A 13,823-nucleotide genomic window follows, 5' to 3' on the forward strand; every position below is an offset into this window, starting at 1 on the left:
ATAAGTAATGCACCTTCAGCACCTGATTCAAATCCTGGAGGGGAGTGAATCTGTGAGGCACAATCCAAAACTCCTCAGACTTTATCCAAAATGTTTTCCTCCTCAAAGGAAAACGGATCCCTTTTCCTTTTAAAAGCTGAAGAAGCAGAAGAGGAAGGCTGAGTAGTCTTAAAGGCCTGAAGGGCTTTGGAAAAGACCAGGCGCAAAATTAAATCAGTCATTTTACTGGACCTCTGACTGGAAAGAGCAGTGCGTGTGCGTGCGTGCGTGTGTGCGTGTGTGTGTGTGTGTGTGTGTGTGTGTGTGTGTGTGTGTGTGTGTGTTTGGGGGGGATGCATGCATTTTTTTTTGTATGTTTATAGGGAGCATCCAGACAATTAGTCCTAGGATTGAAGCTAAAGTAGTCTGTGCTCAAGGTAAGTTTTAAGAATGTCACATCTACTCTGGATTGCTTCAGTGATAAACACCTGACAAGCAGAATAAAGTTGCATATTGTCTTCTTCCTCAAGACAAAAATAGTAAACTCATGTGGGAGTCCTTGTAAGGAATTTGACACTTAAAGTCAGACTTTCCTTTGTTCTTGTTTGTCATAAAGTACTTTTCTCACAGAAAAATATTTAAAAACAGATAGGGCCCTAAAGGGGTAGTTATATGCCTGGGACTCTTGGCTGAAGCTGACCAAAACAGTTGACTAGATGAGACAGTGAGAAAATTCTGCATGCACTGACTAGACGCAAGAAAGTTACGAGTATTTGGCGTATGCAAACATCCCCCTTTTACTACCTTGTCTGCTTGGGCTAAGAGGTTGAGCTTTCTAGATTGGCTGGACGTATGAGTACTCCAGTAGATAAATCCTATTTGTAAGGAATACTACAACAATATTCTTATGAAGAATACCCATGGTTGTTCAGAAAATTTCTGCAACATTTCAGGCACAGGGCAAGATCCTTTTGTTCTTAAATAAGATGATCCCATAATCAAGTGTTCCATACACCATATATCCTTGTAGGGTTGCCACCTGTCAGGACATTTTCCTGACTGTCAGTAAATCAGGGTATCTATCAGGAACACTGGAAATTGGGGTCTCTGTCAGGAAATACAGTTATAGTGAACACAGGAAAGGTATTTTGAATCATTCAGAGCCAATCCATTTCTAAAATATGGTTCTTAAAATACTTACTGTTTCACTTGGATTTCCTATCTGCTTTCACGTTCAGTTCTCATCTGGGGTGCCTTATGTCTAAAGTCCCCATAGGCCTTCAGTGTTCATCTGGGGTTTTCTCTGAGTGCTCCGGTTTCTTCCCCATTCCAAAGACATGCAGTAGGTGGACTGATCACACTAAACTGGCCAAAGGTGTGTATGCATGTGTGTGTGTGGTACGCAAGAACATCTTGCTGTAGGGCTAGCCACCAGGTGGTGTGACCACTGGCTCTTGCTGATTATCACTGTTGGTGTGATACCCCAACCCTGTGTGATACCCCAACCCTGTGTGCAAAACAAATGTGAAAAGGGTTTTAGACAGACGGATTCATATGTAGTATAAAACAATCAGTGCTGTGGCTTATCCTTGTATGTGTGTGTGTATATGTGCGTGGGGCGGTGAAGTGTATACAATTGTATACAACAGCATCAGGTTGGCCATGATTTCTCCCACTTTGCATCACTGTCAAATATCATTACTGCACACAATAACTGGCTATTTTTGGTGGTCTGGGTAAAATTTGTGGCAAAGGAACACATCACTGATACAGTGGCACAGTGAGTATTGTTGCCATCTCACAGTGCTTACCTCCCTCTCCGAGTTCTTGGTTATGGCTCCATCTGTGTGGAGTCTGCATGACTTACCTGTCTCTCTGTTGGTTTTATTCAGGTGCTCTTGGTTTATCCAACACCTCAAAGACACTCCACAGATGAATTGATGACCTTTCAATCTGCATAGAAAGTAAGGTGTGTGTGTGTGTGTGTGTGTGTTTATAATAGAGTTGGCTTTTCATGGGCAGCGCTATGTGTGTGTGTGTGTGTGTGTGTGTGTGTGTGTGTGTGTGTGTGTGTGTATGCAAACATAATATTGGTGAGTAGATAAAACATTAGATATAAAATGCATCCTAGAACCCTAGACACTTCTGGGGGCCATCATTCCTAGCTACACAAACATAATATTGGTGAGTAGATAAAACATTAGATATAAAATGCATCCTAGAACCCTAGACACTTCTGGGGGCCATCATTCCTAGCTACACAAGTGGCTTTGTAGGGTCCTCAGCTATGGGCCCCACCTAGTCTAACAATGACTCCACTCAGAAATGGGCACATAAATTGCTATAGTTTGCATTGGGGCTGTGGATAATGTGGTCATTATTTCTTTCATTTCCTCACGAACTTCAGAGTTGTGCACAGAAGGTCACTATAGCTTGCCTAAGGCCAGTGTACTGTGTAGGAATAACAAGCTGGATTGAATTACTACAGGTGTTATTTTTTCACTTTCTTCACAAATGAATCAGGTGTGTATAAAGGTAGGTATCTGACAGTAACAGGTTGAAATATGATGTGCTCTATTTGTTCCTTTACTTTCATCCTACTTTGACTTCAGAGGGGTACACAGACCTGTCTTTTGGGGTGAGGACTAAGGAGGTTTGCCGCACGGATGTATGATGCTAGCAACTTGAAATATGACTATGTTCATTTGTTCTTTCACTTCCATCTCAATTTAACATGATATAATTATAATGATTAATATATTATATATATCTTCCTCTTCTTTTTCCGGTTAGGGGTCACCACAGCGGATCACCTGTCTGCTCATGATTGGCAGTGGAGTTTTTTACGGTGTCGAATTGCCAGCCCAGCACTCAACCTTCCACAGAAGGGGCACACACACTCATGCCTATGGCCAATTTAGAGTGTCCAATCCACTTACAACATGTCTTTGGGATGTGGGAGGAAACCAGAGCACCCAGAGGAAACCCACACGACCACAGGGAGGACATGCAGACTCTGCATAGAAGGCACCCCAGCCAAGGATTGAACCGGAGAACCTCTTGCTGTGAGGTGGCAACACTAACCGCTTCACCACCGTGGCCGCCTCTCTCTCTCTCTATATATATATATATATATATATATATATATATATATATATATATATATATATATACATATATATATATATATATATATATACACAAAATTATATAAAATATATATTTATATATTATATATATTATATATAGCAATGTATTATATATATATATTATATTAATAATTATATAAATATAATTATAATGACTTAATTTGATACAGGACAAACCGCAGTACAGGGGATGCCATCTCACTAGCTTTCCATGAAACAGTGCCCCACTTAGAAAGCAAAAACTGCTATGCAAGACTGCTATTCATCAGTTTCAGTTCTGCCTTTAACACCGTCATCCCTCAGAATCTGATATTGAAGCTACTTCAACTGGGCATAGACTCTCATTTATGCAATTGGATTCTGTGCTTCCTTACTGAAAGGCCTCAAAAGGTTCGTGTGGGAGACAACAGCTCTGGAAGTATCATCCTGAACACAGGAGTACCGCAGGGGTGTGTCTTAAGCCCTCTCCTTTTCACTCTGCTGACACATGACTGCATGGCCACACATGAGATGAACATGATCATCAAATTCGCCAATGACACCTCTGTTATAGGCCTGGTCAAAGACGGAGAGGAGGAGGCCTACAGGAACGAGACTGATCAACTACTGGTCTGATGTGACAGCAACAATCTAACACTGAATGTCAGCAAGACAAAGGAGTTGACTGTTGATTTCAGAAGATCTCAAATACCACACAAACCTCTAGTGATGAAAAGGATGACAGTGGAAAGGGTCAAGAGTACAGAATTCTTGAGTCTTCATCTCATGGAGAACTTATCCTGGTCAGTCCATGTATCCATCACAGTCAAAAAAGCTCATTAATGCTTGCACTTTCTAAGGAAACTTAGGAAGGCAAAATTACCAAGTTCCATACTTCAGACCTTTTATAGGGGCAACACTGAAAGTGTCCTGACCAACAGTATAGCAATCTGGTATGGGAGCTGTAACAATCAGGATCGGAAGGCTTTCAAGAGAGTTGTAAGGTCACCAGAAAGAATCATTGGCACCTCCCTTACCCCTCTGGAAGATCTACACAAATGCCGGTGCATAGACAGGGCCAAAAAGATTTCCAGCGATCCAACACATCCTGCCAAATGCCTATCCTCTGGCAGGAGATACAGAAGCCTACATTGTAAGACCACCAGACTAAAAAACAGTTTCTTTCCACTCTGTGTTAGATTGTTGAACTCTTTGGAAAAACGAACCATGATGTCTGTTACATAACTAGCCTATCAAGGGGCTTATTTTGTGGGTTTGCAATAACCAAGTGCAATACTAAGGTGGTTCACCTGCACACTGAAGGACTGTAAAGTGCAATATACAAACTGAGCAATGATTCAGTATAATCATAGACATGCTGCTATTGTTTCAATTGTACTTTGACAATATTACCTTCATATTGTTCCTTGTCTCCCTTGTCTCCTGTTCTGGGATGGGTGTGGGTCACTGCTGTCCTAATTTACTTACAAATTGCTACTTTTTAAATTTCTACTGTGATATTTTATTACTTTTTCTCTATCTATATGTGCAGCTGCATTGAGAATGAAACATTGTAATTTCGTTCAGCTACACTGGTGTGTAGTTCTGAATGACAATATAGTTTTCTTTGACTTGACTTTGGATATAGGTATTGTGAAAAACACTTATCTTTTTTTTGGGGGGGCGGCTGTGAAGAAGGTAAGTCATTCTGGATGTGATTTGTGTGTCCTCACAAACATTTTATTCTCAAGATTATGGATAACTACTACTTAGTTTTCTGATTTGTGTGTCCTCACAAACATTTTATTCTCAAGATTATGGATAACTACTACTCAGTTTTCTGGTAACCACTGGATCATCACCCTTGAACCTCAGACATAATCCATTTCTTTCTTGAAAGAAAAAAAACAATCAGTTTCTACCCTTAATCATTTTTTTTTTGTTTGTTCATGCCATGATTAGACCATAGGTTGTGGGGGGAAGACTATAAAATGCAGCTCAGAGCATTTAGAATCCCATAGCTTCTGGGGCTTAGTGACCCCCTAGATCCCCAGCATAATTAATTTCTTTTCTAGGTAGTTATTACACTACACTACAGTCTTGGTCATTTAGGATCTGTTGCAAGGATGTAGGAAAAAGCTGATGAGTAAGACAAAGTACAATAAAACAAAACTACTCTGGGTAATATGAGAAGGGAAAACATGAGATAAATGGACTGCATGCCAGGCTGACAGTAGACAGCGGGGATGGCAATTGCCATGGAACAATTTGCCTTGGATCCATATCATCTAAGGCTGCCCGTGCAGTCACTGTATATTGGCATCTGAAAACTGGCACTCTCGGTGTGGCTTAAAGGGACGTGGCTTATTTGTCACGGAATGGAAGTCTGCAAAGGTGGCAATCCATGCTGTGATCAGTGTTGTAGCAAAATTTCCTAGCATTTTTTTTATCAAGATCAAACTTTCTATACATAGGTTCATAGGTTCATAGGTTAGTACTAGGCTAACTACTCTTGCGAGCCATTTTAAGCCTAGCCAGTTATCCCCTGTGAGATTCAAACCCTGTATCTTGTGTTTGTAAGGCAAACACCTTAACCATTAGGCCACCCTCCCAAAATGAACTGCCTTGGTGCACAACTACTTTTACTTTTATACGTTAAGTGACATGCCCTTTCAATTACTGGCAGGTCTTTTTAGTTATTTTTAAATAAACATAACAGTCACGCCACCCTCTCCTTTTTGGACAGCCCTGTTGTCTTCAGGATATTTCTTCATGCTCATTTTCTTAAAGTGCCCCCCTTTTTTTTCTAATGTTTGTGATGTACGATTCTGGGATGCTATCTGAATGGAACACGACTATCTTTCTTTGTTCCGTAAGGTCATTCTGGTGCTACCCAAGATGTATTATCTACATACTGGCATTGCACCTCATGACAGGAAGTAGAAGATTTAATTACCAGCAGACAGACTGACACTTCCATAATGCTTCCACCACGCTGCTGCTTCAGTGTCCTCTGATGGTGAATCCAACAGCACCATGCAATTGGAAAATTCAGATTTAAAACCAACATTGTTCTAAACCTTCTTGCATGAAAACTGTTCCTGTTGCAAATGTTACAGCAATAGCTACAAAACTAGTTTTAATGTACTTTAAAGGTATACTGCCATTTTTAAAGTAAAGTTAAACCTTAAGGGTTGGCAGCTTATTTTTGGAATATCCATATTATGCGCTTGCCAGTGGCCCTCAAAGTCTTTCATTATATTTAACACAAGGCAATTCGGAAATATACTTATTTAATGAAATATCTTGCAAATCAAACATTTATTCCTGATGGTTTAACTCATAAATCAGTAAAAGACTAACTTAAAAGGAATGAGTTTAGTAGGTTTATGGGACAGCTAACCTTAAAATAAAATATAGATAAAGTATTCAGTTGTTCTTCTTCTTCTGGCTATTCCCGGTTAGGAGTCGCCACAGCGGAACCCTGGTCCGCTAATGATTGGCAGTAGATTTTTTACAGGTGCCGAGGTGCCAGCTCGACACCCAACCTTCAACAAAGGCATGCCCATTCTACGCATGTCTTTCGAATGCCACTCGACCGCGGGGAGGACATGCAGATTCCACACAGAAGGTGCTCCAGCCGAGAATCAAACGGGTGAACTTCTTGCTGTGAGGCAACAATGCTACCGCTGCACCATTGCTGATACCAAGTACTCAGTAATAAATTTATTTATGTCATAAAGAAAGCTAGATGTTTCTTTGTGTTAAACTTTTCCAATAATTTTGTAAATAATAAAGACAACTTTTGTAAGTAAGTCACACTAACATGGCATCCCATCTACCTTGTGCATCCCTAAAGTGGTAACTAAACTCTACCAAACTGCTCCTTATCAAATTTCTTAAGAATTGTACTCCTTCTAACATTTCTGAGATAAAAGCTTGGCAAAAATCACAGAAATATCATGATGAGGACAGTGCGACAGATAAAAAAATAATGCTGTTTAATCAGAAATACTATTAGTTCTGCGGTGACAACATAGTGACAATGGGAAAAGAGATGGAGATGAGCTTCTGAGGTGCAAAGCAGCAACTTATTTAAAGAAAAGTTTTAAAGCTAACTCAAAATATTTTGGAAGAAAAAATGAAATTGCCTGTAATTGTTTCTGCAGAAGACAGCATGATAATGGGGTCTATATTAGATCACCGGACGCTTAAAAAAGCGAACAGTGATTAATCGACCCTATGTAAGCGAAAGCTTACAATGTCGAAGTGGCAGAACAGCGATTTTTTTCCACGGGAAAAAAAATCGCTGTTCCAACAAAAAAAAAATAAAAAACAATTTCAAACATTACATTAGCTCCCCACACCCCCCTACTTAAATATACCAACTCTGAGACCACACTACAGTGCCGGAAACGGCCAAGTACCGAAGCGGCCAAGCAAATTCTTTCCCAGGGAAAGAATTCGCTTAACAGCCGCTTCAATATTTTGCGTTTTCAGCCTTCTATGGTCGACCAAGATGCATTCAAAGGAATGCATCTTCGGTCTTCTAATAAAATATAATATAATAAAATAATGAAAAGTGGGAAACATCTTAATTTCATCAATAATATGTGGCCAAAATGATCATCAAATTAGTGATATGTTGAGTGGAGTCATATATATATATAGATATATATATATATATATATATATATATATATATATATATATATATATATATATAGATAGACAGATATATATGTTGATGAAAGTGTTTTGTGTTTTGAGGTGTTATCGTTGAAGTACTTCCTGGCAACAACAACATTCTACTGTTGACTCTGCTAAAAGAGTCCTGAGGAATTTTATTTATGTATTTATGGATGCATGCCATTTATTTATTCCTATGCAATTTATCTGTATTGTCAGAGTTGTAAATAACCTCGACACCCCATTTTCAGTGAAAGTGCAGGGAGAAAAGTTCCAATAATTACAAATCCAACTTGCATTAGAGGATGCACAATGCTTGAAACTACAATGAAGGCAATATATGTTCCAACACCTCTCAACTGTCCAGATTTTTGCACAATGTCCAGATTTTTGTCTCATATTTTTAGTGTTTCCCCTCATAAAAATTTGGGTTTTCTGGCAAATCATTGAGGATTGATGTCACTAAACAATAAAAGATATTTGAGTTTCAAATCCTACAGAAAATGCATAATAATGCAAAACCTTATCTAAGTTTATAAGACCAATCTTTAAAAATTGACCCTATTTTGGGGCCTTTGTTCCTTCATTATTTTTGACCTGTACACATCCGCACTGGCATCAAACCGCTTCTCATTTTGTACTTAGATGATGGCCACTGTTGATATGACACCCCAACCCTAACGCCTTTGTTCACACTGCTGAATGGTAATAAGAATATAATTATTATTTTATTTATTTTATTTTACATTTGTTGACCGGGCTAGTCCAACTGGATACATGTCCATTTTCAGTGGAGGCCCGGGGAGAAAAGCTCCAAGGTCATAGTTAGATTTACAAAACAAAAACATTGGTGTTGATACACAAGATAATCTACTGGTTACTACATATACAATTATAAACCAATAACAAGTGAGTACAATAAATACACTGATGCTTACAGATCAAATAAGAGAAAACAAGAATTATTAAATGATTTCATGAGGTACAGATTTGAACAGCCAGACAAGGAGGGCTAAAATAGAGTGATCTTTGGTTTTTGGGTTAGGCGATAATTCTGTAGCAGGCTAGTGAGAAATGCACAAAGGGATTATTCCTGGAATAATACACACATACAAGCAAGCCTCTTGTCACAGGGAACTTTTAAGATACTTTTCAAGACTTACTGTTGAAAGAGAACATTTTTTTTCATAGTAGCTTTAAAATAACTTACTGATTCAACTGAATTAGGTATCACAGTGCAAAAAGGAAGTTGCTCGGGAACAATATTGCTGAAATTCAGACTGTGATTTGATACTCATAATTTTAAAAGACAAAACATAAAAAGGTTCTTACCTTGTACAACAAGATGAAACATTTTATGTAAAGGTATAGCTGAGCTTGTCATAATAATAGAATCATAAACACCACTATCTTCCATCTTTAAGTCATCGATTTGAAAAGAGCCGTCTGTAATGTTCAGGCTCCATCTTTTCTTGGTTCTGTTTTTGTTTTGATAATAGACTGCAATGCCTCCATGACGACCTCCTGCAATTTTCTCATTTGGAGCTGTGCTTCCATACCTCCAGTCAATTTCAGACAACATCCCTATTATTTTTCCAACAGATAGGCGAACTGACTCTCCTTCAGTCTTGATTATAATGACTGAATTTCCTAAAGGGAAAAATAAAACGCAGAAGCAAAATATTAATATTTCCATTTGTATGCTCCAGATGGCACAGAGTACTTGTTCAATCACACAATCCCAGCAAAAAAACAAATAAGTAACATTTTACTTTGCTCATTTTTATGTATTTCATTCACCCATGCCTGCATCCATCCAAGTTACACTTAATACACATTACTTAGGGTACTGCCCAACATCAGCCCTTTGTACTAACTAGAAAAGGTGGTCATTGTCAACAGCTTCTTTACCTCGTAGCTGTTTAAATTAAAAAGAAGCACACTTTTACTAACCAGTTAAAAGTACAGGCACAGAGTGACACTCTTGACATCCTAGCTCTAACTCCTGTCAATTACCAATAATAAGGTTAAAGTAAGCAATGTTTTGTGTATGTTTGATACAGAATGAACCATGACAGTAAAGCAAGTCATCTTGCCTTACAACTATCAAGCGGAGTTGATTTCAAGACAGCAGAATATGTGCAACAGCATTTTTGAAATCTAAGGACAATGTAACATGTCCAGGGAGATGTTTTTAGATGGCAAATGGATTTAGCACAAAGCTTTCAGAGCATGTAAATCAAGACTACAGCTACACAAGCTTTACAGATAAAGAGTAACTACAGTAAACGCTAAACAATCCATCATAACCATGGAATCCTAAAACAGCCTTGTTTTTTTATCACCAGCAGAAACAAAATAGTTGTAACCAGGTACAAAATATGATAACACCCTACTGTTACTACAGTAAACTCTCAGTTAACCGGAACTCAAGCAACCAAAACTCTCAAGCAACCAGAAAAAAAAATCAAAGAAATACAGTACAATTTTCATGTGTTCCACTTTCTGTTTTCCCCCCTGCAGAAACATATCTTACATTTTTAGAGTTTTAAAAAGGAAGACAGGAATACATTCCCTCTCTCCTCAACCTAAGAACAAGTCAAACCAAACAAATAGTATAGGATACAGTACTAGTCAGGTCTATTTTTAATAGTAACTCAAGCAACCAGAAACTAGTTATCTGGCCTCTACCAATCCCCATGGGTGCCGGTTTACTGTATATTAGATTTGTAGTAGTAGTAGTAGTAGGAAATGCAAAATATGAGTGCACACAAAGACCAGTACTGTTACGGACAAGTACTTTTATGTAAAGTATCAGTGTACACGAACAGGAGTACTGTTATGTGTAAGTACTTTTATGTAAAGTATCAGTGTACATGAACAGGAGTACTGTTATGTGTAAGTACTTTTATGTAAAGTATCAGTGTACACAAACAGTAGTACTGTTATGTAGACGTACTTTTATGTAAAGTATCAGTGTACACGAACAGTAGTACTGTTATGTAGACGTACTTTTATGTAAAGTATCAGTGTACACGAACAGTAGTACTGTTATGTAGAAGTACTTTTATGTAAAGTATCAGTGTACACGAACAGTAGTACTGTTATGTGTAAGTACTTTTATGTAAAGTATCAGTGTACACAAACAGTAGTACTGTTATGTAGAAGTACTTTTATGTAAAGTATCAGTGTACACAAACAGTAGTACTGTTATGTAGAAGTACTTTTATGTAAAGTATCAGTGTACACAAACAGTAGTACTGTTATGTAGAAGTACTTTTATGTAAAGTATCAGTGTACACAAACAGTACTGTTACGTAGAAGTACTTTTATGTAAAGTATCAGTGTACACAAACAGTTGGACTACTGCAGAGAAGTACAGTTCTGTAAAATATCAGTGTAGGCAAACAGTAGTACTGTTATGTAGAAGTACTTTTATGTAAAGTATTGTACACAAACAGTAGTACTGTTACGTAGAAACAGCAGTAAACATAATTAGAAGCATTACTGTTAACGTACATTAAAAGTTATGTAGAAGTACTAATGTACTCATGTAGAAATAGTACTGTTATGTAGAAGTAGCTGTTACAGGTAAATACTAGTGTACTTACGTAGAATTATAGGTTCATAGGTTCACAGATTAGTACTAAGCTAACTGCCCTTGCGAGCCATTTTAAGCCTAGCCAATTATCCCTTGTGAGACTCAAACCCCGCACCTTGTGTTTGTAAGGCAAACACCTTAGTGACCTAACACTTTATTTAATCTCACTGTACAGTAGAACTTACAATTTGCATTTTTACTTTATTATTAAAAATATGCATCTGTATTGTATACCTCATGTTATCGCACTGATGTATGTTTCACGCATGTGCGCACACGCACACACACACACACTAGTAAATATATCATATATGTATATACTGCATGAATTGTACGGATGTGGAATGTATACATGTATTTGTCTTATTGCCTGGGTTGGAAAAAGTTCCTTGGACTAGCCCATCTACCCATTTAACAAAGATAAAAATAAACAGTAATGAGTGCAACTCACTTGCTGTTGTTGCAGCAAGCAAAATCTGTCAGACAGAACAATAAAGAGTTAAAGCAGATGGTCCTTGCAAGTACTGAAACTAAGCAGAAACATAAAAAGATGCCTATGTCAGCAGTATAGAATATATGCAGTTATATTCAGAATATATGCATTTGGATAGAAAAGACACAGAAGAACTCAAAAGAGCCAAGACGTACCACATAACCTTGTGGATGCTGACCACTTAAGCATGGCAAATAATAAATCATAAGAGCTAGAGACAGATCTGGGGGTCCAGGCAAGACCCTATGCTGCACTCAGTAATGCACAAATGACAGAAGACAAAATCATGAAAACCACTTAGTCGATGACACAGAAGTTTACATTATTGCAGTTACTACACTCAATCTGTGATAAATATTTCTAAGAAATTACAAGAATATGGTAATTTACACAGCCATAGTAATTGGATTACAAATGAGCATACAAGTATAAGATGTAAAATAATCTGTGACCTACACATCAGCTTACAAACCAGACCAAACGTTTGCAAAAGACTGAGGTGTCATTGTAACAGTATTAATCATGGCAACTGCTAAATCTAAATTCAGGCTTGTCCTGAAACTGAACTAGTGGTTAAAATACAGTCAACAACATGAGGCAATTACTGACCAGCCCTTCTTAGTGGAATAATTAACATCATAACTGGATCAATACAGGAAAAATGCATTGGCTGCAACCCATAAATCATCTGTGACATTTTGAATGAATGATGGATTATTGTCTTAATTTCAAGTTGATGCATTGGCTGCAACCCATAAATCATCTGTGACATTTTGAATGAATGATGGATTATTGTCTTCATTTCAAGTTGATGCATTGGCTGCAACCCATAAATCATCTGTGACATTTTGAATGAATGATGGATTATTGTCTTCATTTCAAGTTGATGCATTGGCTGCAACCCATAAATCATCTGTGACATTTTGAATGAATGATGGATTATTGTCTTCATTTCAAGTTGACATTTTATTGATTACTTCTCTCTCTTTTTTTTTTTAAAGCAATTTTTGCTCCTCTGCGCCATCTTACAGCCTTCTTACCCAGTGCCCATGTCAATCATCTGGTCTACTAGCTGGGGCTTGTGCAAATCATGCGGGTGTCTTGGAGGTCCAGCCATCGCCACTCAGCTAATGGGTATTTACTTTTTAATAGTCTACCTCATTACCCCCTCATGCGACTACATGGTTGTGTACAGCAGGCAGGTATGCAATGAAGTGCGACATATCACCCCGCCTCTGCAGCAGCTCAGCCATGTCCATCACCCTTTACCCTTTTTGGGCCAAGCCCCCTTATCGTGACATCCTCAGCCTCCACCAGGGATCATCACATAAAATGCGCATGGAACTGCCCTCTCTTGAGATGGGCACGCCCATCCTTCAATGCCACTCCTTCAGTCACTAGCGCCACTAACTGAGCCCATGTCAGTTGAACTGTCATCAGGACGTTACCTCTCCATGCCACCAGAGCATAATTACTGACCAAGTCTCTTTAATCACGAGTACCTGAGTTCAGGTCCAGCGAAATGCAAAACTTGGGACTGACAAAACCTTACTCTTCGTCTGTATTACTATTTATTGTCATTTATTTATTTAGTTCAGTGCACTGTGGTAACGATCTTATATGAGTACTTTATTCAATATGGTTTACATAATTTAAACAGATTTTTAGCAGTGGGCTGTTTCACTGGCAGTTTTTTTTTCTGCTGTATTTTTTAGCAAAGTTTTCATTTTTAGTAAATATCTTTGGTAATTTTGAGCTAAACATGATAGTATAATGACGTTACATTGGTGGGGAAGTTTATTGCTTTTTTCAGATTCTGGTCCAATTCGCCAGTAATACTGACTTCTGAATTTACATATTCAGCCTGTGTTTTATTTTTAATTATTACTATTTCAATTTTAAATTAGTTTAAATTTCATTTTAGTGGGTTTGA

The 13,823-nt window shown here is 38.0% G+C and overlaps 1 protein-coding gene across 1 annotated transcript in view; it reads right to left on the reverse strand.

The window, feature by feature from the left end:
* Positions 1 to 13,823, reverse strand: part of LOC122791275 — an 802,728-nt gene that overhangs the window by 374,753 nt on the left and 414,152 nt on the right. Inside the window, exon 6 of the mRNA XM_044058947.1 lies at positions 9,129 to 9,446. Within this exon, the coding sequence (XP_043914882.1) occupies positions 9,129 to 9,446 (318 nt within the window). The remainder of the gene's footprint in view (positions 1 to 9,128; positions 9,447 to 13,823) is intronic.

Source organism: Protopterus annectens, chromosome 17.part0, assembly GCF_019279795.1.
Source record: "Protopterus annectens isolate FY-2018-M chromosome 17.part0, PAN1.0, whole genome shotgun sequence".
NCBI classification, from domain to species: Eukaryota; Metazoa; Chordata; order Ceratodontiformes; family Protopteridae; genus Protopterus; species Protopterus annectens.